Source organism: Rhinolophus ferrumequinum, chromosome 20 (genome assembly GCF_004115265.2).
Source record: "Rhinolophus ferrumequinum isolate MPI-CBG mRhiFer1 chromosome 20, mRhiFer1_v1.p, whole genome shotgun sequence".
Classification (NCBI taxonomy): Eukaryota; Metazoa; Chordata; class Mammalia; order Chiroptera; family Rhinolophidae; genus Rhinolophus; species Rhinolophus ferrumequinum.
Window position 1 is genome coordinate 8,261,838 of NC_046303.1, and position 24,500 is coordinate 8,286,337.

The 24,500-nt window shown below is 47.6% G+C and overlaps 1 protein-coding gene across 2 annotated transcripts in view; it reads right to left on the reverse strand.

Annotated features, from left to right (window-relative positions):
* Positions 1-19,637, reverse strand: part of EEPD1 (endonuclease/exonuclease/phosphatase family domain containing 1) — a 96,755-nt gene extending 77,118 nt beyond the window's left edge. The window contains exons 1-2 of one of the 2 annotated variants that reach the window (XM_033088762.1): positions 19,554-19,637; positions 18,150-19,215 (exon numbers count right to left, since the gene is read on the reverse strand). In XM_033088762.1, coding sequence (XP_032944653.1) covers positions 18,150-19,030 — 881 coding nt within the window. In that variant the 5' untranslated portion in view covers positions 19,031-19,215; positions 19,554-19,637. The remainder of the gene's footprint in view (positions 1-18,149; positions 19,216-19,553) is intronic. The other variant, XM_033088763.1, reaches the window with a different exon arrangement.
* Between the last annotated feature and the right edge of the window lie 4,863 nt (positions 19,638-24,500).

The following is a 24,500-nucleotide window of genomic DNA, read 5'->3' on the forward strand; positions in this document are numbered from 1 at the left end:
TTCCTAACTCTGTTGCCATATTTATGCATCTCTTCCTACACCACTGCACTTCCACAAGGACCCACATTTCCGCCTAACAGAACAGGGGTACTTGGGGCCTACGAGCATGAAGGATCCACAAGACACAGGCTACACTCAAGATGCTTCTTACCCTGCAAATTCCACTCAAACCTTCTTTTCATGCCTCCCCTGTCAGGCTGTGTGAGATGCTAGGAGTGCAAAGATATAACTGCTCATCCTGAGATGCTTACAAAACAGTCAAGCCTGGGATGGGCAACTCGGAGCCACTGCGAGGAGGGTCACCTGCCCGCACTTGTGTCGCCCTGACAGCAGAGCCCTGCGTGTGGAAGGGAACACAGGCAGCGGGGGAAAATCAGGGCAGCGAGATGTGGCGTGGGAGTGTTGGAGGGAGGAGAGGGGGGGCTGAAAATGAAGAGGGCATGTGGACGGGTAACTGATCACTTGCACAACCCTGCTCAGTGGTCGTCACGCTTCCGCCCACACCGGCCTCACCAGGGAGCTTGCCAAATACAGGTCTCCCAGACGCCACCCCCAGAGCTCAGAGTTAGTCAGTTGCAGGTGGGCTCAGGAATCCACACCGAAAAAGCACTCCAGGTAATTCTGCAGATGCTCCAACCCAACATCAGGACACGCTGCTAACAGCAACGGAGATGTGCGGTGACAGCAGGGACAGGCTGGCCTCAAGTGTCCCAGTTGCTCTGGAGCCAGCAAGGTGAAAAGAGGCGGGAGGCCAACAGACAAGTGGGCAGTCCTGCCACACGAGGCCAGATGCACGCTGATGGCCTGCAGAGCGAGACACAGATTTGGGACAGAATTGACCAGACAGTGGGCCAATGCCCAATGTCCCAGCGGGCACAGAGCAGGGAGGGAGCCCGATCTACCAGGAGAGGGGCCGGCTTACCAGAGGAAGGGACTTCAAACTGGGATCTGAGGATGAGCTGGCATTGGTGAGAAACCCACACAGATACACGCAGGCTCCCTAAATTCATGGCCATGGGGCTGCTGTGAGAGCCATGGTGTGTCCCAACGGTGGCTATTAAAGCTTCTCCTGCCGACCACCCTGGTCTAGAACAAGCTACAGCGATGGGTATAGTCACAGAATCCCCAATATTCCAAAATGATGCGTCACGACCTCAGCCCTCCTTACAGCACGCTACGTATTTTTGAACATGTAGCCCAGATGTGTACATACATACATATAAAATTTACTGATAAATTATATAGATGTACTAATGTAACATTATGCACATTAATATAAAACACAGCTATAATAGAAATGTTAAAGGGGTGAGATAACATTCACATGACTAGAAGTTCGGGGAATGCCAGTCCCCACTGGCTCGGCAGTGGTCGGGGAGGGAAAGGCTGATGACCAGGGTGCATGGTAAACCACGGAACCCCTCTGATTAAAACTGGAACTTTGTTTTATTTAAATATGTTTTGAAAATACATGTGTGGAAAAAATAAAGAGGATCTCTCCCGGAAAAAGTTGCTTGGCAGATTAACAGATGAGTAATGGGTAAGTTCTTTTAACTCACACAAAGAAAGCACCTCCAACTTTAGGAGATGCTTAAGATCCCAGGAGATCCGATGAAGAAAGGATCTTCCCTTTGGAAAAGTACCACCCTGCAGAATCCCAAGGTCATAATCTCCTTCCTAGTTGAAGTCAAACCTCTGGAAGACAAAAGGGAGTTTTCTCTCGAATAAAGGCCCAAAACAAAGAAAGGGTTCTAGACCTGGGGCTTTCGAAGTTTCACAGAACATTCTTGGATCAAGGTATTTCCCTGGGGCAATTAAAACAGGAAGGCCAGTCAACAGTCAACACTTCAGAGACACAGTTGGTCTTCAAGGGTTGCTGAACGAGTCCGGTACTGTGCAGGAAGCCATGACCGGTGGGAGCAGGAGGGCACCTTTGACCTCAAGGGCTGGGGACAGGGGTTGATAACTACAATTCGGAAGGCCTTGTGAAGGGGTCCCAAACTGAGAGGGCCTCAAAAGGGCTCCACGCTGGTTTCCCTGGGAGACATATGGGCACTGACACCTACAGGAAGAGAAAGGGAGGGAAGACCATCCAGGAAGAGCCCAGGGCAGGAACTGGAAGAATTCCCAACTAGCAGGAGCATCGAGGGCTGAAAGGTGGCTGGAGGGCTTGAGATGAGAGAGGAGACAAAAAAAGGGGCCACAGAGTGTGTGTGTGTGTGTGTGTGTGTGTGTGTGTGTGTGAAACGCTTAGCACAGGGAGTCTGGATTCCATCGAAAGAGCGATGGGGAACCACCTCCAGCAGCGTTCTCAGAAAGATGACGTTTTCCTTTCAGAAGCTGCCCTGTGACTGCAGTGTGTGAAGAGGAGGGCGCAGGAGGCTCCCCAGTAGGCCTGGGCCAAGACAGAGAAGACGACGACAATAGCCATGAAGAGGGTGATGATGGTGGTGGTGACGGTGGTGGCCATAATACCAGGAACCAGGGGCAGTCGTAAGTGCTTTACGCTTATTGAGTGACTCGCCCCAGTCTCCCCTGGGTAAGTGCACCATCACCCCCATTTTCCATGAGGCATGGAGACTTTAAATGACTTACCTTAAGTCAGACAATTGTTGAAAGGACTAATGAAATGAAAAGCCATGAAAGCTGCTGAGAAGTCACACAAGATGTCATCTAAAGCATAACTCTTTGATGGCTTTAGTGAGCGTAAAATACCATAAAAGCCCCCCGTTGCAAGTGGACAATTCAATAACTTTTAAGTAAATTTATAGTTGTGCAATCATCACCACAACCCAGTTTTTGAACACTCAATCCTCCCCCAAATTTTCCTTGTGCCCTTTTGTAGTCAATCCATTTCCCAACCCTGGCCCCAACCACCGACCCACTTTCTGTCTCTAAAAGTTTAGGCAATAACATTTTAAGTCAAAATATATTTAATTATTTCTGGATTTATTAGTTTTCCTTCCCCTGAAGACATTCAAAGTACCTAGGAGTTACTTGAGGAGAACCAGGCAGCTTTATTTTTAGGTTACACAAACTGTATACCATATGCTATTTGCCTCCCACCTTTTTCCTCACTGAAAATGATTTATTCTGCTTTTTGGCATTCACCGTTTATTTAGGATCATATTTATAAGAGAGTCAAACACATATCAAATAAGCATGATCTAAAGTCAAGTACAATTATAGTTTTAAATTTGAGATGTTTTTCTATATACAAAAAATATTTCACTTCAACTAAGTTTTCATTTTTATTTTAAGGGGGGGTCATTACTAAGGAAAAATTATAATCTCCCTCCTAGAAGTATGAACACTAATACTTGAGTATCTCAAACCCTGCTAATATTTTACCTACGTGTTCACAACTGCAATAGTGGTACCTCCTAGCAGATGGACAGAAATAATTTTATTCAAATAGCCATTACAAAAGAGAACTTGCAGAATTCACTGGGCTCCCATGAGACTCAATTTTGTTACAGTTAAACAAGGCCCAAGAATAAGTAGCCCTAGCCCTTCTTTCCTTCTTCCAAATTTCTGCTCTGTCCCGGGCTGTGTGACGTCGGGGTTCTCTCCAGGCAGCTCCTAAAGTGATTTGCCATCCGGGAAGCACAGCAGCACCGCCCTACACCCAAGGCCTTGCTTTATCCTCTTTAGGAAACTTCCTTCCTCTGTGTGACCCTTGCTTAGAATCTCTGCTCTTCCTACATCTCCAAAGCCACCCCTCCTGGGCTCACACTGATCACCCGGGCAGTGGACCAGTGTGGGGTTCCCAAGTTCCTCCTTTACTTGGTAGTCCCCTTTAGGGGTGGTGCCCCGAGGGTCCCTGGGCCTCACCTCCTTGGGCTTGCCTTTTACTTCGCACATGTCCCACCACCACTGTCCACACCACCCGCTCCACAGCTGAAACTGTGCACGTCCCAGCCTCCATCCCCTCGGTCGTCCCAAGTCACACACACATTTCTGAAACCTGGCAGCCCCTCTACTTCCATCCTTGCCTGTCCAGCCTAGGGTTTCCAGGCGGGAATTCCCGCCTGTTCTCAGGATTTCTTTTCACTTCCCCATTCCTGAATCCCGAGATACAAACTGTTTTCTGTTCTCCACGATGAATCATTTCCACAAACTGACAGACGATACTACCAACCATCTGGGTTCAAGGAGCCGATTTCCCGACCAACTTTTCTCGGGATTCGGGAACGGAAAAGCGAAAAGAATTCCTGAGAACAGGAGGGAATTCCTGCCCGGAAAACCTAGTCTACCCTGTGCCCCAAAGTCCAGCACTTCCACTGAAGCCAAGGAAAATCCTCTAGCCTGAGCTGTGGTCCCCACAGTGGTGACACTGCTATTTGACCTTTTCTGATGAATGGCCCTAGAGCAGTGACTCTCAACCAGGGACAATTTTGCCTCCCAGCGGGCATTCATTTGGCAATGAATGTCTAAAGACATTTTCGTTGTCACATCTGGGAAAAGGGTGCTCCTAGCATCCAGTGAGTAGAGGCCAGGGTTGTTATAAACATCCCACAATGCACAGGCCAGCCCCTACCACCAAGAATTATCTGGCCCAAGATGTCAATAGAATGTGAATCTATAATAACCTCAAAATGAAAATTTTTTTTTTAAACCAAAATTGCCAAGGTTGAGAGACCCTGCCCTGCAGCACACCTCTTCCATGTGAGGGCAGACGTCAGCCCTTCCTGATTAGTTGACTGTTATGTTTTTTTTATCTTAAAAATAGATTCGTGTCTTGAAGAACACGCTAAGAGAAACACATAACAAATGTCCTTCGATCCAGGGACCCACACTCGTGCGGGTCTGAACACAGGCCAGGTGTGCAACCATTTACCTGGTGAAAGTGATCAGAAGGCAAAGAGAAGGTCACTCTCAGAGGAAATGGTGACCAGCCGCGCTCTCTGCCATCCCAGGAACCTGAACAGTGTAAACTGTCCCCACGGCTGGCGGGAGTGAGCTCTTCATACTGCCTGTGCTGTCAGTGCCACTGGCTCCCAACTCAGAGATCAGGTCGGACCCACCAATCAGAAAGCCCAGGCCCAAGCTGCTAAAGATGCTGGGAAAGTAAGACTTTGCATTTCCAGTTTCCCCGTGGGTGGTGGATTCTGCTACGCATCAAGTCTTATAACGAAGAAAATTTTCCAAGCACAGAAAGGGTAGGGTGGGAGGGACCTAAAAGAATGGGATATAAGTGGGATATAAGCGTTCTCGGTCCTCAAGAAAGCAAAATGCACTGATAAGAGGGAAGAAAAGGGCCCAAGTATCATTTATGTTTTTGTAGGTTTTAAATGTTTCATATCAAAACTAAAGGCCCCTATTTGGACACCAAAAACAAACTTCACAGTCGGGCCTTGAACTTTGCAAAAGGCAGAGTTCATGGCATCTGGTTCGGACTAGCAGCTACCAGGTCATTTGAAAACCGGTTATAGGAAAAGAAATGTCTAATTATCACGTGGGTTGCTTTTCAGTGAAATCAGATGCTAGGTACCAGCCAACCAGGGCTTGGCTGACACTAACCACAGAGGAGAGTTTTCAAATAATTAGTGAGAAGGCAGTGTGAAACCAACCGCATACAGGTCCTCCCAACTCTACTTACTCACTGAGAAAGTGGAAGAAGCAATTAACACTAAAGACAAAGCTGTCTTTAAAAATATGGGTATATTTATAACTCCGTGCATACCCAGACATTTTGTGGGTAGAGGCACGTACAGACATATGTCTGTGGCCACATACATAGGAATCCATGGTCACTTCCACTCAAGCCAAGGAAAATCCGCCAGCCTGAGCCGTCGTCCCCACAGTGGTCACACTGCAATTTGAGAAGCAAAAAAGACTTCTAAAACTGAGACTCAATAAATGATGTTTGAACTGTAACAGATAATTCCAAGGTCTTTGAGCTCAAATTAGAACTAGAATAAAAGTCTGGCTAGAGTTGTTCTACACAAAATTTATTTTACATTTAAACATTTATAATTTGGGGTCACTACGTTTTTTGTTTATTTTAGGCCAGCAGCATGTGTTTGGGCTTTTCTGCTTGGTCTACGCATATTTGTATATCTACTCATACAAGATTGACAATCTGGGGTTTAGAGTATACAGTGTTCCCTGAAAATAAGACCTAACCAGAAAACAAGCCCTAGCATGATTTTTCAGGATGACCTCCCCTGAACATAAGCCCTAATGCATCTTTTGGAGCAAAAATTAATATAAGACCCAGTCTTATTTCTGGGGAAACATGGTAGACAGAGAATTTATTTATGCTTGAAAAACATGAATCATGGATAAAGGCAAAATGAACTAGAATTATTCCGGGTGAGAATATAAGGTGGAAGGAGATTGAACTGAGGTCTCAAAAAACACAGACAGAGCCTCAGAAAGTTTCTGAAAGGCTGGTCCTTACTTCTACTAGGAAAAATTTAGAAAAATGGGCCTACATTACAAATAAAGGACATACACGGGGTGGAGGGAGAGCGTCATGGTGATAAGGACACTTAAGTATCGGAACAAGGAACAGAGCAAAACTGTGGAACTTTGTTCGCTGGGGATTTTAAAAATAGGGAGGCGATGTACCTAAGATTCAACCTAAGAAAGAACACACAGGCCCTTCATCTGGAAATATGCTAAGCTCTATTAAAAGTTCCAAAAGAAGACTTAAATAAACGAAGAAATATAGATGTTCCAGGAAAGGGTGACTTAAATTTGAAGTGTCATCAAATTATTTCAGACTTCATCTATAAATGCAATTCCGATAAAAATTCCAACAGGATGCTTGAGAAACTCAACTTGATCCTAAAATTCATATGGTTAGGGAAATTTTTAAGAACAAGGAAGGAGACTCACCCGACAAGGCGCCATGGTATTAGAAGAGTATGGTCGGGGCACAGGAGCCCACAAAGAGACCATTCAGGTTGATGAACACATGATAAAGGAGACGTGCCAAATCCGTGGGGAAAGGATATGTTGTTTAGAGACAATATTGGGAAAATTGAAAAAATCATAATAAAATTGGACCCCTGTTGTATTCCTACACAAAGGTAGATTCCAGATAGATTGAAAACTTAAATGTGAAAGGTAAAACTAAGAAGCAAAAAGGAAACTGTAAGGGTGCACTTGGGGTGAGACGGAATTTGCTAAACAGTACTCAAAGGGAAACTGATTTTGACCACATCAAAAGAAGAATTGCTGTTGTGTAAAAGGCATCACAGACAAAGGGCGACACTCTACCTCCCACTGGTCACTTAGCAGCCATCCTGGATATCAGATCGATCCACTCCAGGGAGCACCCCCAGTTAAACCTGTCTTTTCATACTTTCTAGATACAAAAAGCCTAGGGAACAAATTGTCCCCTTTCTGAACCTCGGGGTCCTATCTCCAGGTGTGTGGACTCACCGCCTCTGAATTGAGTGCAAGAATCTGGGCTCTGAGTAAATCTGCCTGGCTTTGAATTTCTGCTCCCCACTCACCAACCATGTGACTTCCGGCAAGTATACTTGAGTTCTTTAAGACAAGATTCGTATGTATAAGGTGGGGATACTCTACCCACCTCACTGGGACGATTAAGTTAGTTAATGAGTACAAAAGTCTTAGCAACAGCACTTAGGCCGAAGTAAAGAGTCAATAAATGTACAATCTAGGGGTACAGACCATATCTCACAGGAAATTACAACAGAATGACTGATAGGAGAGGGGAAACACATGCCAACAGGGGAGCCCATAGCTGGGGTGCTTAATAATACAAGTCAAGGAAAGCCGAACTTCAGCTGGCTTCAGAGTGGTCCTTCTGACTCGTGCACTGCCACAGCTAAAGGGCACTACATTTTAGAGGGCAGACAAACGTTACGTGTCACCATTACTTGTAGCCAAGGTCAAGCAAGGAACCTTGCACAGTGGGTCTGCTGCCTTGGCGGGTAGGAGGTTTCAGGAGAAAACCAGGGACTGGCAAGTGGGGAGGAGAGAAGTTCAAGGGGAAACGTCCCAGGTTCTAAGAGGTGGTCCACACTCACTGTCGCCCAGCATAAAACCATCCCTCTGGTCAAGGAAAGTGTCAGTCCAGGAACTCTAGCACAGGTGTCTCTAGCATTTAAACTGCCAAACGAGTCCCTAGAAATCATCATCGATCCAGGAATAAGCCAGTGGAGCAGGCTCCTCACAAACAGCCAAAATGGAAGTCCCAGGGCACTTTTTCTTACACCCAACACCTTGTGTGGGCTGAACTGTGTCCACCCCAAATTCACACGCTGAGGTCCTAACCCCCAGGAGCTCAGATGTGACTGTATTTGGAAACAGGGTTTTTAAAGAGGTAAGAAAAGTAAAAGGAGGCCATCAGAGTAGGCCCATTCCAACTCGAGTGCTGTCCTCATCAGAAAAGGAAATTTGTACACAGCCCGGTACAGAGGGATGACCATGTCAGCACACAGGGAGAAGACGACCAACCACCTAGAAGCCAAGGAGAGAGGCCTCAGAAGGAACCAACTCTGACAACTTGATCTTGGACTTGTAGCCCCCAGAATTGTGAAAAACAAATGTCTGTTGTTTAAGCCACCGTCTATAATACTTTGTTACAGCAGCCCTAGGAAACTAGTAACACCGCTTACCTATAGGAACAAGCACTCCTTCTCAGAATGAAGGGTTTTTGGTAGAAATGGTGATCATTTTCCCTCTCTGTGGAAAAAGCTTCAGGGTTGGAAGGGACTTTTGTGATACGGAAGAAATGTATCCATTGAAATACAGAACCTCCAACGATACAATCAAACAATAAAAATACCACAGTTGTTTTGATGAGCACAAATACTGTATTTGAAATCAGAGGTTATGGGTAGTCTTGCAGTTTTACCTCTCACTCATCATCCAGTCTATTTCTATACCTTGTTTTGGTAGATCAATGACAAGAAATTCCTGAATCGCAAAGATGACATAAATGGTAACATTTTGAACAACAATTGTATAATCTCAGATGCCTTTCAATCAAAATTACCCAAAAGTTTAAAAAATAGAAGCAACTTTTATTTCAGTGGAAACTCTAACAATATCTAACTACTTGTGTTTTTATTATTAATATAAATGTTGGAAGCCTCAAAATTAACATGATTCAAGATTACAAGTCAACTCCAAACACTCTTGCCTGGCATTTAACTAAATCCAGCTCATGTGGATGACCAGACAGCAACCTCAATGCAGTTTCATACACGTGGACATTAACAAAAATTAAATATGAACATTAAATTCAGAGCAGTTAAAAAGACAATGCAGAGCTACCAACTTGGGAAGGTATGTCATAAGCCATCTCCTCTAGTCCACCTGTTTAAATCCCTTCCAGCTTACAGTTTTTCATCACTTTCATAAGCACGCCACTTATGTTGCTGAAGAAAATGGTGACGAGTACAGGTCTTGAGTCAAAAAGACAAAAATCAACCAAACAGAAAAAAACAAATATTCTTCCTTCACCTCTTTTATTTCTAAAAGTTGCTAGAAATTTTTGGTGGGGAATTGGGACCATAACCCATATAACTCTTAACCATATAACCACAGTTACATTTCTGAGCCAATCTTCTAGAGTAAACAACAGTGGGTCAGTAACCACCTACCGTTACTGCCAGGGTCTGCAATACACATACACACATGGCAAATAAGACACTAGCTCTATGCTACGTAAATAATATAACTGGGGCCTAGGTACTAGTGTTTTTAAAAACACAACAGATGTTCTCCTAACCAATTTCTACTCAAGGGACCCACCAGACTGTCCCCATTCCCTCTGTAAAACATGCTGAGGGATGGATGCACATGGTACATGAGTCCTCCCAGCCAGGTCAACTTCCACTTCCACTTTCAAGGGGGCCATCATGAGCTTGCCCAGGGTCAGCTGTGCCAGTCCCCAGACTGGTTTCTGCCAGTTGTACACATTACTCTGGTCTCCTAAAATGTGACATCAATTTATAAAATAGGAGTGAGCAGAAGGAGAAGCTGTTTCTAAGAAAATTAAGATGAATGCCTAGAAAGCTTCTATAAAAGCAAGTTGTTTAAAGAAACTGCTGTCAAAATAGGTGTAGGCAGGACAATCGTAAAAGACTAAAAAGTCATAAATTTATAGGATCCTGCACTTAGACTGCTTGGCACATTATCCTTGCTCAGCTTTGAAGAAACACACACACACACATACACACACACACACAATGATATCATTATATATCAGCATACTTGTGAAAAGTCATAACTTAGGGAATTCAAAACAAATTGCTTAAGAGAACACCTAGTCTAGTATGCAGGTTGGGGTGATGAAAAAAACAAATATGTGGAACAGCATTAGGGAACTCAAGGTAGCTTTTTATCAGCAGTTTTTGAAGTCTAATTGCTTGGGTAATAATCCATGCTCCACCACTTAAAAGCTGTGTGACCTGGGGAAAATCACTCAGCTTCCCTGAGCCATCTCTCATGCATCTATAAAAGAGGGCAAATGATGCTACCCACACATAAGGCTGCTTGCTCTGGGCCTCAGCCACAGTAATTATCAGTATTAATGATCATTGTTTTTGGTCTTTGTACAGCTATTACTAACACGTGGACACTGAAAGTACAACCACCAATAGGTGCCGGAGGGACATGCAGTATTTTGCTGTTTAAGATGAGTCCTTAAATTAAAAACGACTGGACCACTTTGTAAAGAACTGACCAGTATACTGACAGAGTGACCTGAAGCTGCAGAGGCCGCCCTCCAAGCAAGGAATCACGGAGCCCGGACTACAGTGGCAAAGTCCAAGACCTAATGCCGTCATCAGTGCTCTGAGGCCTCCCAACTTTTTAGAAAAGGGAGACTACAAAAAAATTTAAGCTTATTGAATTTGCTTATTGAAAATACATTCTTCACCCAGTTGAGTTCACCCAATAAATAGTGACAGAAAGGAAAGAAAGAAGAAAAGAGAAAGAAAATACATTCTGGAGATTTTTTTTTTTTTTTTTTTTTAGTAGAGCATTGGATCAGCATTTTAAAAAACAACAATCCATCCGAGACCTCTCACTTTAAAAGACACTGTGCTTTCAGCCCAAGCCGAGAAAGGCAAAATACTGATTTTACCCTCCAGCTTTTGGGTGAGCAAACAGGATTCAGATCCCCTGAACACCACAAAACCACACCCCAAATGCACACAGTCTTAATTGTGGCTACGGGAACAACATTCTCTTGGCTGAAGCATTGCATTTCAGGAGTTTACAGCGGCCTCTAGATAAAACAATTGAAGGCCCAGCCTAACAGCTTAATCAGGTAATGGCTGAACCAAAATAGCATTTGCAGGAAACAAAGGCTGATAGGAAACAAACAACCGAGCAACAGAGTGAGAGAGCAGTACGCAGTAAAGGAAACCCAGGGTTTCTTTATCCAAGAGTTTGGTAGAAGGATCCACGACTTTTCTTTATAATAAAAAGTGTACTCTGAGCACATCTGTCCAGGGTTCCTATCCACTGGAACCCAGCTGCTTGGCAGCTGTCAATCAAAACATTCATATGTATACGAGTATATGTGATTTTGTATCCTGCTCACTTCCATGTCACTACTAATAAAACACTAAAAATGCTAAAAAAAAAAAAAAAAAAAAAAAAAACACCAAAACATTACCCGAAACACTGTTGTCCAGACCAAGTCTGTGGACAGTCAGGAGGAACAGGGTCAGGAAGCTTCTGTGGTCTCTAAGTGTTTGTTGAGGGCTACCAGCCAGCAGGTAGCGAATGGCATTTTCCATGGCACCCCCAGGTGTTTCGACCCCAGAAGCCACTGGTGTGGAACTGCCACTCCATATAAATGTGTTCGGGTTTTTTTCTCATGCAAAATTCAGCCTTGTTTGTTTTTTGGACCTGACTACACACAGACCATGTGTCTATGGCGAGCACGTCAAACTTCAGCCGAGTGCCTCAATTGATTTGTTACTGGCAGAGATCCTTGTTATGGAATTCTAGGATAAAATCTTTTGTAAGGTAGGGAAATTCTGAAATAACAAGAACACACATCTCGGTGCTGTTCTCTCCAGGGAGCCTGACGTGTCCCCGTCTGGACATTTCACGTTGTAAGCCTGGGTGGCAGAGCCGCCTGGCCCCCTGAGTGTTGGGAACTCACTCCGCCTTCCTATTGCTCACCTGTCAGCTGCAAGGGGGGGTGCTGACTTTCACCCCAATGGCCATCACGCTCTTGCCCCTCAGACTCCAACCTCCCCTCCAGACCTGCTCCTTCCCAACCACCTGACTTGGTCTTGTCCGCTCGCTGTCCCCTACACTGAGGTCTCTTCCGGAACCAGGCAGGCACTTGACAATCCCGGTGCTTGAGCTGTACCTCCTCCCTCGTAACACCCATCACCCAGGAAGCACCTGTGAGTGTGTGTCCCTGAAAGACTGTGGGCTCTCTGAGGACAGTGTGGGGACTCCCTGTGTCCCCCCCCTTACCGGGGAGTGGGCACAAAGTAGCTGCTCGATCAAAGTTATATAAAATGTATGTAAATGTCTTCTGATAGAAATAGTTAACGAAAACCTCCCAAATATGCGCTTATTCTACAGGCAATTGACACTCAACAGAAAGTAGCTTTGTCAGGTGGCTGGTCTGCACAGGGGACAGACCACCAGGCCTCGCCCTCCATCCACTATGGACCAAGACCCCACACTTGTCCCAAGCGAGGCAACAGCAGAACAGAGGGACGAGGTCAGCAAGCTATGTCATGTTGACACAACACAGAAGCATGTCAGTCAGCCCCAGGATTTCTTAAATGCCTCTGAGCCTGTCTCTAGAAATCTACCCGAGTAATCCCCACAATATCCAAAACATAGGCGAGTCTTTCCAGTTTTTACCTCTAAAGGACCCTCTCATCTCCACCCCACTCCCCCATTTCCCCAGCCATTGTGGTTTTTAGCCTTTACAGATCTCTGCTCAACTCCCAGGACTCATCCCCAGGGGACCCCCAGCAGCCAGAAGAACCTGGTAACGTGTAATCCATCAACCTCTATTTCTAATCCTCTGTGGGTTCCTTCTGCTATTAAACTAAGAGCCTTGGAGGCCCCACGCATCGAAGCCTGCCTCTCCCTGCAACCCCGGCCACCTGCCACTCCCAGAACTCTGGCTTTCTGTCTGGAATAAGCAGTCTCAGGGCCTTTGCACTTGCTAGTTCCTCTGATGGAACACTTTTCCCCAAAGTTTTCTGTGCACAGCTCTTTCCCATCCATCAGCTTTCAGCTGAGGCCTTCCCTGACCCCCGCCTACCTCAACGGGCTTCTCTTCAGCTCGCCTCCATCCTCCCCAGCACGGCCCACTATCTGTAATTATTTATCTACGTCCTGACTGTTCACCTGCCCGCCTAACAGGGAAGCTCCATGAGAGCAGGGGCTGAGACTTGTCCTCCACTTTACTACCAGAGCTCGACACAGAACCTGGTACCTAGTGAGAGCTCCAAAAATTTCTGTTGAATGAATGAGTAAGTAATAAAGGCGTAAATATCCTGTGGGAGAATCAATACTGCTGAACCTCCAAAACCAGATCCCAATGAGCCCAGCTTTCTTAAAAACGGAAGTAACATCCACCTCTTGGGTGAAATAAACCCTGCGTCATGCTCACATCAGGACGTCTCTTCACACACGCTATCTTCACCTATTAATCCACAGCAGTTTTATTACTGACCACCTTTCTCTCTGGAAACCACCCAGAGCAACTTGGCTCCGAAAACCAGAACTCCACCCTGGACTTGAGCCAAGGTCACAGACTCACATTTGAGGGGTTGGGTGGAGGAGCCCCGACGCCCTCTGCAATGCTCTACCTCTGGCCATGGGCCGATCCTTCAGAGGAACAAAAACAGGAAGGGAGCACTGGCCCCCGGGTCTTGCCACGGTCCCAGGAGTGTAGGTGAAGCCTGTCCAATCTAAGGCCCAAGACAGGGAGGAAAAAGCAGGTGGGCCAGGGATTAGTGGAAGGACACAGAGTTTGGGGAAAGACACTTCCACTCCCTGCTCTGAAATCAGACAAATGACTGGCTTCAAACCTGACTCCAATATCTACATTTCTGAAGGCCACACGATGCTTGCTATTTAGTCTCTCTGAGCCTCGTTTCCACAGCTTTCAAGACGGATATCACAATTGCTGCTTTAAGGGGATGGCTGGGCACTCTCCCCCCAGATGTTATGTCTGGCTGCACCCATTCAGCCTTCAGTCTCCCAGGATGAACCCCATACGGGAAAAATACAACCAGATATCAACCACACTCAGTGACTTTCCCCCCAGAAAATGTGGGTTTCCCCAACTGTTCTGAGGCTGAGCCACACAGGCTGATTCACACCTATTTAACTCTGTTAACTAAGAAGGCCAAGCTGACTTCTGAAATGAACGGGTGCATATCCCCAGCAGCCATTCAATACGTATTTTTCACAGAATGAATCGAACGCCAAGATGAGTTGTGTCAGTATTGATCCTATTGATGACGTCTGATACACTAACATCTTTTTCCACAATAATTCACCTCATCCTTTGATATAGCAGACAGCCATGTGGCAAGAAAACAGGTTTAAATATTATAAGGCTCCAGACGTTGACAGTCACATTCCCTTCTGATGGAGGCCATGGGGAAATTGTGTTAGTGGAGTATTAAACCTCCTTATTTCCTTTGGAGATTACCTGTCAGTTCCCCAGGGCTTATACATTCAGAAAACAAAGGGGCTTTTCAAAGGAGAACAATGCCTCAGCAAAAAAAAAAAAAAAAGAAAGAAAGAAAGAAAATTAAACAATCTTCATTCCATATGTTGGCTGTCACCAAATTTTGCAAGGATGGTTGGCAGAAGCATTCCTCTTTTAGTCTTGCTCCATCAATACTAACCAAGGAAAAACACTGCCTAAGACTGAGATCTGGCAAAGGAATGAGGAAACCTGTCAGTTCTGGGTCACACCGTCCCTGAAGGCTCCTGGTGACTGTACGAGTATCTAGCTTTCTGCTGTCCTACCTCAGCCTTCGCATGTAAAACGCGGTTTCTTGTAGCTCACACACACTCGTCCACCAACACAGCACATCTTAGGGCAAGAAAGGCTTCGGACCCTTTAGAGTCCCACACAGGTGCCTTTAGTCAAGGAACACACACCTCCTAAAGTGAACCCGCAGAAAAGAAAATAAAGAGCGAGCTATTCACGTTGCAAAAGACATGTCCAGGGATTTCTTTTTTTTCTTTTTCCATTAAGTGCATTTAGCAGATGGAAAAACTGAGAGTTGGAGAGGTTAAGGAATTCCACCAATTTAACACAGAAGAGGTGGAGCCGAGGGTTTTTTCTAAAAGGCTTCTACAATGGATTTAATTTAAGAAAATGTGACTAGCGCCCAATTTGGCAAGTAGCCTTGACGCGGCAGCGTGGCATGCCTGAATAAGAGGTGGGATAAATGGACCATGTTTACACGGCACATCACACCCGCAAAGAGCACGTGTCTAAAGTCAGAAGGTCTGGATGCTAGTCCCAGGTGAGTCACTAATGAACTGTTGGACCGAGGCTAGTCATTTAACTTCTTTGCTTTTTAGTTTCCTCACCCAGAGATGGAGCATTATTGATAAAAAGTAAGCCTTACCTACCTCCCAGAGTTCCTGGCAGAATCAAATGAATGTGACAGCTGTTGCAAAATATGAAGGCATATCCAGAAGTCAGCTAACTCTTGTATGCACACATGTATGAAAATAAGAACCCCTGAGAAAATTACCTGCATCCATTCTTGCTCAAGCTCAATGTATTTCCTCTTACTAAGAACGGGATCTACAGGAATGCGAGACATTTCTGTGAATCAGGATGAGTACACAGCTCTTGCAGAAGGTACACTGCTACTCTGGGACACGTGATCCACTCTGTCACAGTCAGCTGTGCTTGGGTGCCCTCGCCCAGTCACACAGGCCCTAAGCCCATTACTTCACGTTTACCAGCCATTAACAAGGGGCGAGGAGACTCCAGAACACGGAACAAATTGTGAACAGGCAAAAGGAACTACCAACCCACAGGACAACAGATGTGGACAAGTGTGACAAATATGATGGGGACAGAGGTCACCTCCCTGGTTACTTCCAGGTGCCCCCCTGGAAGCCCCTACTGGGTTTAGGTAAGCTCTCTGGCACTCTCCCAAGGCCAGCTGTTAAATGTCTTCAATAAATCATCCCTCTCGGAAATCCAAAGAAGAAACACCTGGACCAATCCGAACTCCACGCTGGACAAGAGTTGCTCGCGCTCCCCCTTTCACACCCCTGGCTGCCACGGGCCGTGCTGCAGAGTGCAGCTCATTCTGAGGCCGGGAGTCTCCTGCTCTCTCTCCCATTTTCACATCCATCTGTTCTAGAAGCTGAATAAACCCCTCTCCCTCACTGGAAAGAACATATCGTATGGTTCAGTAACTTACACGGATGGTCAAAACAACCCAAAAAAACACACCGAGTACCTAGAAAGCTCTTGATGGATTCACCGACCTTGCCAGAAAAGCCCGTGCTGGGGAAGGCACTGACAGAGCAACAGGGAGAGCTGACTGCCTGACACAAAGTACAATGGGGCTCAAACTTCAGTGTCATCAGAACCACCCGGAGGGCGTGAGAAAACACAGAAACGCAGAGTTTCTGCCTCAGTCGCTGACGCCAGCGCTGGTCCAGAGACCACAGTGGAAACATCACTGTGAAGAGCTGCCTAGTCTGTCATTTTCACTGGGGCAACTTCAGATTCCAATTCCTCCCCTGCACAGCCTTAAGGAAACTCGTGATGGGAACTAAACAGCTATCCTTCTCCCTCCTGCCTTCTCCTTTCCCATACCTGCACCCATACTGCCATGGATGAAGAGAACCAGTATCACGCCATTCCTGATAAATACCTTCCAGGGCTGAGTCCAGTTCTCACCTGTGTACAAGACGATTTTGCAAAAGGAGTGAGTTGTGATGCAAAACAGAAGACACGGCAGTGCAGGAACAGTGCTCTGTGGCTCCCCCAGGTCGTTCTCTGAGCTGGTACACTGTCCCTCAATCCTCAGGGATGGGGCATGCCACTGGGGTGGGGTCAAACACTGTGACCCGGTTTTCTCCTCACCCGCTTACCTTAACGCTCTGCCACATGCACTGTGATTCCCGGCGCAGTCCCTCCCCGACCTCCGTCCCCCCAAACCTCACTTCATGTCACCAAACCGCTGCCCCGCCAGCCTTACCAACAACCCAGGACAAAGAAAGTAGCAAGTGCTGAGAAGCATCCTCTACTTCTGGAAGGTGGGAGGGCAAAGTCACTCAATGTCAGGATCAGAGGATTGCTGACCTGGGGGGACCGTTACAAATACCCCTTTCCTTCCCAAAGCTGATTACATTATATAAGACACTAACTTACAGCAGCAGTTACCGGTACAATAATATCATTTTGTTTTATGGGGGGGTGAGCGGAAGTTCCTACAGAGAGCAGTGTTGTGAATAATGTAAACATTGTGATAAGAGCACATCCTACAAGTCTCTTCTATGGTTAGAATGGGAAAACCTGGCCAATATTCACCACACATCAGCTTGACCTTTTCTGGTTATGGGACAGAAGAGGTTACACACATGTGGAGCTGCAACTGTGGGCCTGAAAACCAACTTCAGGCTAAATAAGGAAAAAGAATGAAGAGTGATTCATTCGCAGTATTTTGGTAAATATACAGTGTATGTGTTTGCAAATACCTGATCTTTAAGATGATTTTGTGCACACAAAGAGACATATTGGTGAACCGAAGGTGATTTTCCCTCTCATTAAAAAAAAAAAAAATCCTACTAGCTCTTTCTCACGTGCAAAACTGTGCAATAGTTTCCAGGCTCTGGGGGCCTGATGTGGTGTAGACCCATGAAGTCTTGTGAGTCAAAGAACATTCTCAAAAGCAGTAACGCCAACACAATCTCCATTTACCCCCAAATTATGAATCGATCTCAGGTATACGACTTTCAAGATATGGGCCACAAGCCCAGACAGCTGTATTCTGAAAATTCTGTTGAAGGAGAGCTCAGCTGCAGGTGACAACACTGCCTGGGGCCTCAAGAACACAGATTAAATACTCTTGTCCTCTCTCTAGCCCTCAAAACGTCCACGCGTTTGCATGCACAGATGAGGCGCTGCAAGAGCTGCCTTCACACCCAACTCCCTTGGTGGCCCCTGCCCTCACCTGTTTTCCAGGAGCGTCATGCACACCACCTCTCGCACGCCCGGGTTGTTGGCCTTCTCCACAGAACAGCCCTGCAAGTTCCAGGTGGCCAGCCTCAGCACAGGGCGCCCATCTCTTGTGCCACCAAAAGCCTCCACTGAAGGTCTAGTGGAGATAATCTGTGTGGGCCCCCCTGGTGGCAGGTCCAGGTCCTCGCTCTGCAGGCTCAGCGAGGTGGGGCTGGGGTGAGGCTTGGCGGTGAAGGTCAGGCCCCCGTTGGTGTGGGTGGATGGGGGCCTGGACCTCTCAGCAAACACCTGGTGCCGGATCCTGTCCAGGAAGGCGGCATTGATACCGCCCATCCTCACTAGGTCCTCGACGCTGCGAAAGGGCCCGTGCTCACGGCGGTAGTCCACAATGCTAACAGCCATCTTCTCCGTAAGGCCTCGGATGCTCATGAGCTGAGCTGGGGTGGCCGTGTTGATGTTGACACGCGGGGTGAGGGGCACTGTGGTGGTGGCCAGGTGGTGAGGCTGCTGCTCCACCAGCAGGTCCCGCCGCAGGGAGCTGGGAGAGTGCTGCGCCGAGCTGCCCTTGCTGCTCACGCATATCTCGAACTTGACCTGCTCCAGCTTGGTGGCACCCACGCCGCTGACAAGTGCCAGGTCCTCCACTTTCTTGAAGCCACCGATGTACTCGCGGTACTCCACGATGCTGCGTGCCACCACACGTGTCACCCCAGGCAGGGTCATCAGCTCCTCCTCCGTGGCAGTGTTAATGTTCAGCCGCTCCTGATTCACCAGGATGTTGCTGAAGTTGCAGGCCGCGCTGAATTTGCGACTATGGGACAGGTCTGAGGGGTCCCGGGGGATGGAGCGGTGACAGCCCAGGGTGCTCCCCATGACCAGCCAGGCTCAGGGCCCAGGAAGGCCTCACTATGCAGCAGACTCTGGCGAGGGAGGAAGAAGCCCAGTAGACCCTTACAGGCACGAAAGATGGGAAGGTGCTGGATTCGGGGGATGAACTGGTTACCACAAACACTAAATCTCCATGCCCAGACCGTCCAAAGTACCTTGCACTTGGCCACCTGGAAAACAAAGCAATACACACACAAATCAATTGAATCAGTTAATCAATTTGCATCAGCCCTCCCTACCTAGAGCTGGAGTTTTTAACAGGCAGTCCCGAGCTGGTGGCTGTCCGTGAACCCCGAACACACAATGAGGCTGGTCCATGTGGACTTCCCTCTAGAAAGGTCCGGGTTTTATTACCTTGGGGTCCAAAAAAGCTGTAAGTCGCTTCTCTTGGAAAGAGACCTATCCCATCAGCCCACACCTCTCGCTCCTGCCGGAATTCCGTCCTCACTCGTGAGGGCACCGAGGTGTTTATCGACCCCCAGACCCGCCGATGTTCCCCGCACCCCACCTTTCGGCCGCTACCCCGGGACGTCCTTCTTCCACCTGCGGCTCCGAAGCCGGAGCTAAGCCCCGAACACCGCTGGGTCCAGCTCTGGTGTCCGCGCGGGCGCAGGTCAGGGGCCGGGCCACGGGATTCCTCCCACGCCGCCTCGGGCCACGCGTCCCGGCTTTTTCTGCGGGAGAAACTCTCAGAGTCGCTCTCCTCGAGCCGGCAGGAGCTGCGAGGCTGCCCGGCCGCGGCAACGGCGGCGAAATCCGACCGCCCCGGCTGCACCAGGTTTTGCGGCTGCACCAGGACCTGCGGCGTCGCGGCAGTTGCGTTGATCCAGGCAAAAAGTCCTGCGCTCGGACTCGGGCGTGGGATCCGCCAGAACCGCATCCAGTGCCCAGCACCAGCCCTGCGGCTCCCGCTCGCAGTCGGTGTCAAAGCCAAAGTCCCGGCCGCGCCGCCCGCGTCTCCGCCAGAGCCACGGCCACGCCTCCTCCCGCCCCGCAACTCCTCCCCGGGACTCCCGAGGGCACGTGGGGGCGGGGCCAGAGCGCCAGGCAGAGGCCCAGAGAGCGGAACCCAAGAGCGCGGGGGGCGGGGCCCTGGCGCGGGAGAGGAGGGGCTCCGAGGGCGGGGGCGGAGCCCTCTAGTACGGGGGCGGGGCCACGGAGTGAGGGGGTCGAGCCCGAACGCGTGGGGGTGGAGATGGAACACAGGAGCTAGGAGGCGGAGCTATGGCGGGAGGGGGCGGGCCTTAGGAGCTCGGAGGTGGGGTTTAGGGGCTGAGGGGGCGGGGCTGACGCCAGGGCGGTGGCGGCTGGTCACAGGTGGGCTGTCCTTGCGTCCCTTGGTCCGGAGTCGGGGTTACTACCTAGCACCGAGGGCTGGTTGGAGGCTCATTAGTCTCGCCCGAGGCAAGACCTGCCCCGCTGCTTTTCGGCGGGCCGAGCCCCACAGAGGAGCGGGGTGCCCAGGGACACAGACACTACCCGACCCCCTGCCGAGTTTAGCGCGTCTTTGGGGCGTGGGGCGGGGCCAAGACGCTCCTTGGATGGGAGGCACCACTGAGGGTCACGGGCCTCGCTCAGTTCTGCAGTCAAATCTGAGGACGTTCGAGATAGGACTGAATGGGATCTTTTTAACTTCTGTCCCCCCACTTTCGGCCTCCTCTTTTGTTCCACTAGAGTAGTACCTTTGCACTGCTCACACAGAGATGACCTCAAACTACGCTACACATTCATTGTGCTGCTAGGAGAGAGCACACACCGCCCGTTAGAGACGTGTTCACATAGGTCACTTATAGGGTTGCTCCTTTGCACTTTTAGTGCTCTGAGTAAATATGGATATGTTTCTTTAAGTATTAAATCTAGTCATTAAGAAGGGAGGAAATGCTAGTTGGAAAAGAGGCTGCTTCCCAAAATTCAGAAGTTTTTGGATCATACCACTAAATGACAATTTAAAGATTATAGAGCCTGCGACAGTACAATAGATACACGAAGCTAGAGTATTCGATTAAACAAACCATGTGGTGATACCATTAAATGCTTTGACCCAAGGCATTTAGTGCTCTCTGAAGTTTCATCCCCAACCAATGTAACCAGTGACTATTTCCAGGGCTAAGTCAGCAAAAAACAGTAACTCTCTGGGAAGGCACAAGGTACTTTAGATGTGAAATGAGGGGCAGCCAAGACTTGGCAAAATGCTATTGCCTTTCTGAGGCATGGTCCCCTACTGTGCATACTAGTCAGGACTCTTAATTGCAAGTGACAGAAATCCAAGTCAAACTAGCTTAAACAAAAACGGGGGAATTTCGAGTTCTTATGCAGAAAAGTTAAATAGTAGTTCTTAACCTCAAGCATGGCTGCATCCAGCTCAAATGATGTCATCAGGACCTGGTCTGGCCCACTCCATCTATCCCTTCCACTTGACCTCCCACCCCAGTAGCACACTACATTGTGCCTCTCCCTTCCTCTCACAATCCTGTTGAAGCAAAAAATAAAAATAAAAATAAAAACTAAGTTTAAAGCAAAAAAATCCCTTTTAGAGGAGGGAAAAGTCTTTGTGGAGCAGAGTGCCAAGCTAGGCATTTGTGGCGGTGGATGGACAGCCTGGGAGGTATGGCAAATTGAATTAGAAATCAGAGAAACCACGAAGCCACATATTATCCAAACCAGGATATTTTGGAGGGTAAGAAGGTCACTATTAACTTCATTGGCACAACAGGTATAATCTGGTCTTATTCCCTGTAACCCTGAGCATATGTTTCCCCATGGTAGAAATGAAGCCAACCGGTAGCTAAACTGCTTTGCATTAAAACAAACAAAACCCATGAGATGACTAAATTGAAACTGACTGACCATACTAAATGGTGGTGAGGACGTGGAGCAATTAGAATTCCCATGCGGTCCTGGTGGGGAGTATAAGATGGTACAAACACTTTGGAAATCAGTTTAGCAGTTTCTTAAAAAGTTAAACATATATTCACCATATGACCCAACCATTCCATTTCCTACCTATTTACCAAAGAGGAATGAAAGCATGAAACCCAAAGATTTGTACGTGAATGTTTCTAGGAGCTTTCTTTGCTATAGCCAAAATCCAGAAACAACCCAAATCCACCAGTAGAAAGAGAATGGATAAACAAATTGGGATATATCCATACAATGGAATACAACTCAGCAATAGTGTGTCTTTATACACTATTAATACACACAATATTGAAGAATCTCAAAATCATACTGAATGAAAGAAGCCAGGCTGAGAGAGAGAGAGAGAGAGAGAGAGAGAGAGAGAGAGAGAGAGAGAGAGAGAGAGAGAGAGAAAGAATACTGTATTACTGTATGAGTCCATTTATACAAAACTCTAGAAAATACAAGCTAATCCACAAAGAGAAAAAGTAGATCAACAGTTGCCTGGGGATAAAATGGAGGGAGGAATGGATGGAAAAGGACACAGGAAAGTTTGGGGGTGATGGAAATGTTTGAGAGATCATGATTTCATGAGCGTATGTACTTGTATGTGAAAACTGATAGAATTGTACATTTTAAATATGTGCAGGTAGTATACTTCAATTATACTTCAATAAAGGTGGAAAAAATCTTCAAGAAATAAAAGGAATACTCTTTGAACTTAATAAAAAGATGTGTTTATTTTTAGGAGTAGGGGAAGGTGTCCAGGGTGGAGAGGAGATTGACAGGGAGCAAAGGAGCCCAAGAAGCTGTGTCTGGAGCTAACAGAGTAGCGCAGCGAACATTCCCCAGTTAGGGCTGGGACCCCAGGAAAGGAGTTACCATGAGAGAGAATAAATACAGTGTCATTGTTTCAGGCTTATAAATACTGAAGTGGTTGCCTCACAGCAATATTTGCCATATAGATGTGACCCTCAGGCCTTGTTTTCCCAGCAGGAAAAGCCAATGCCACAGCTGCAAATGTAGTTCCCTTTACAATTCATTGACATTTGTCCCATTCTTAGGATGGTCTCACCAGGCTTGGATTTCCCTCAAGGACAGTGATTTTTTGTTTTGGGTGTTTTGTTTGTTTTTTTTTCAGTTGGGTCACAAGAGAATTTTGAAGCATTCAGGACCCCTCCTCTTGTAAAAAAAAAGAAAACTCTTCAAGAAATAAAAGGAATACATGAGTGTCCTGTGACAGCTGTAGCAATAATGCAGGGTGGGTTTTTAAAACTATTCTATTTAAACACAGTCAATTGTATATATTTACACAGAGCCATTTTCCCTCCCCCACAAACACAGAAGACTAGATAGAGAAGAGCAGGAAGGAGAGACGTGCCCCAGGGGCCACAGTCCAGTCTCTGAAGTTCACCCCGATGGGGCAATGGGGCGGAAGGGCAGGCCAGGGACCTTTCCTGTCTCCCTGGCGCCCCCATGGCTCTGCATTTTCTTGGAGACTATGCTTTAGAAGGTCATGGAGGTGCCGGATCCTCTTATCTGAACCTTGTGAACAAAGGCATGACAGGCTGCACATCTCCAGCTTCTAATGCAGGGCGTCCCTCAGGACTTCTTGCTCAGTTCCCCGTCACAAGGGTCTGTGTCCAGCACCTGGCACAGCTCCTGCACCATCTCATTGGGCTCCATGGAGCGCATGATCTTCACGACCTCCTGACATGCTTTCTTATTTACACCACTGCCTCAGTGAGCTGAGGGTTTCTCTTCTCCACTTTGCTTTCAGCTTCATGCCGGTTCTTTCTGGCTGACCTGAAATACAGGTGCAATTGAAGGTGAAGGATTTTCAGCGTCCCAGTGGCCCTGCTGGCCCTGGCTCCTGCCAGAGGGAGAGGCGGGGGTCACCCGTCAGGCGAATTCTGAAGATTAGGCACCTGTCTAACTCCAGGTGTGGAGGGAGTTTCCTTTGGAGGATACACCCTGGGGCAAGTCGGTTCCACCTGGGGCTCCATCACTGCTGGTAGTGAGTGGATCCAGGAGCAGCCACAAGGCCATACTGAGGTACTCTTCCTTTCCAGGAAGGTAGGGGACAGGCAAGCACTTGGCTGTGATGCTAGCCTTCCGTCCTCCGCAGGCCACTGATTTTCTGTGCTGCAGCTCTGACCTTTCTTTGAGTAGGAATGAAAGGTAGAATTGGTGGGTGGGCTCGCTGAAACGCCACTGCTTTGGGTTGGCAGAGATCCTATGCTGTACCTTGCACGATGTTGATGGGATCAGCCAGAGAAGGGGCTTCAGGGTGATGGTGTCCTCCAGCTTGGGTCTCTTGTAGCCAGGAGCACACAGGTGAACATCACTTCATCATCCTCTGGCCCATCTATGAGTCCTGGACCCCTTCACACGTGTAGCCCATGGACACCACCCACTCAGGCTGCCCAGGGTCATTGCAGCCAATGAGGACTCTATAGAAGGCATAGTTAGTTCCTCCCCGTGGCCCATGTTCATCCACGGATCCTTCACGATTTCCTCCACCAGGCCTCCCTCGATGTGGTTGAGGATGAAGAAT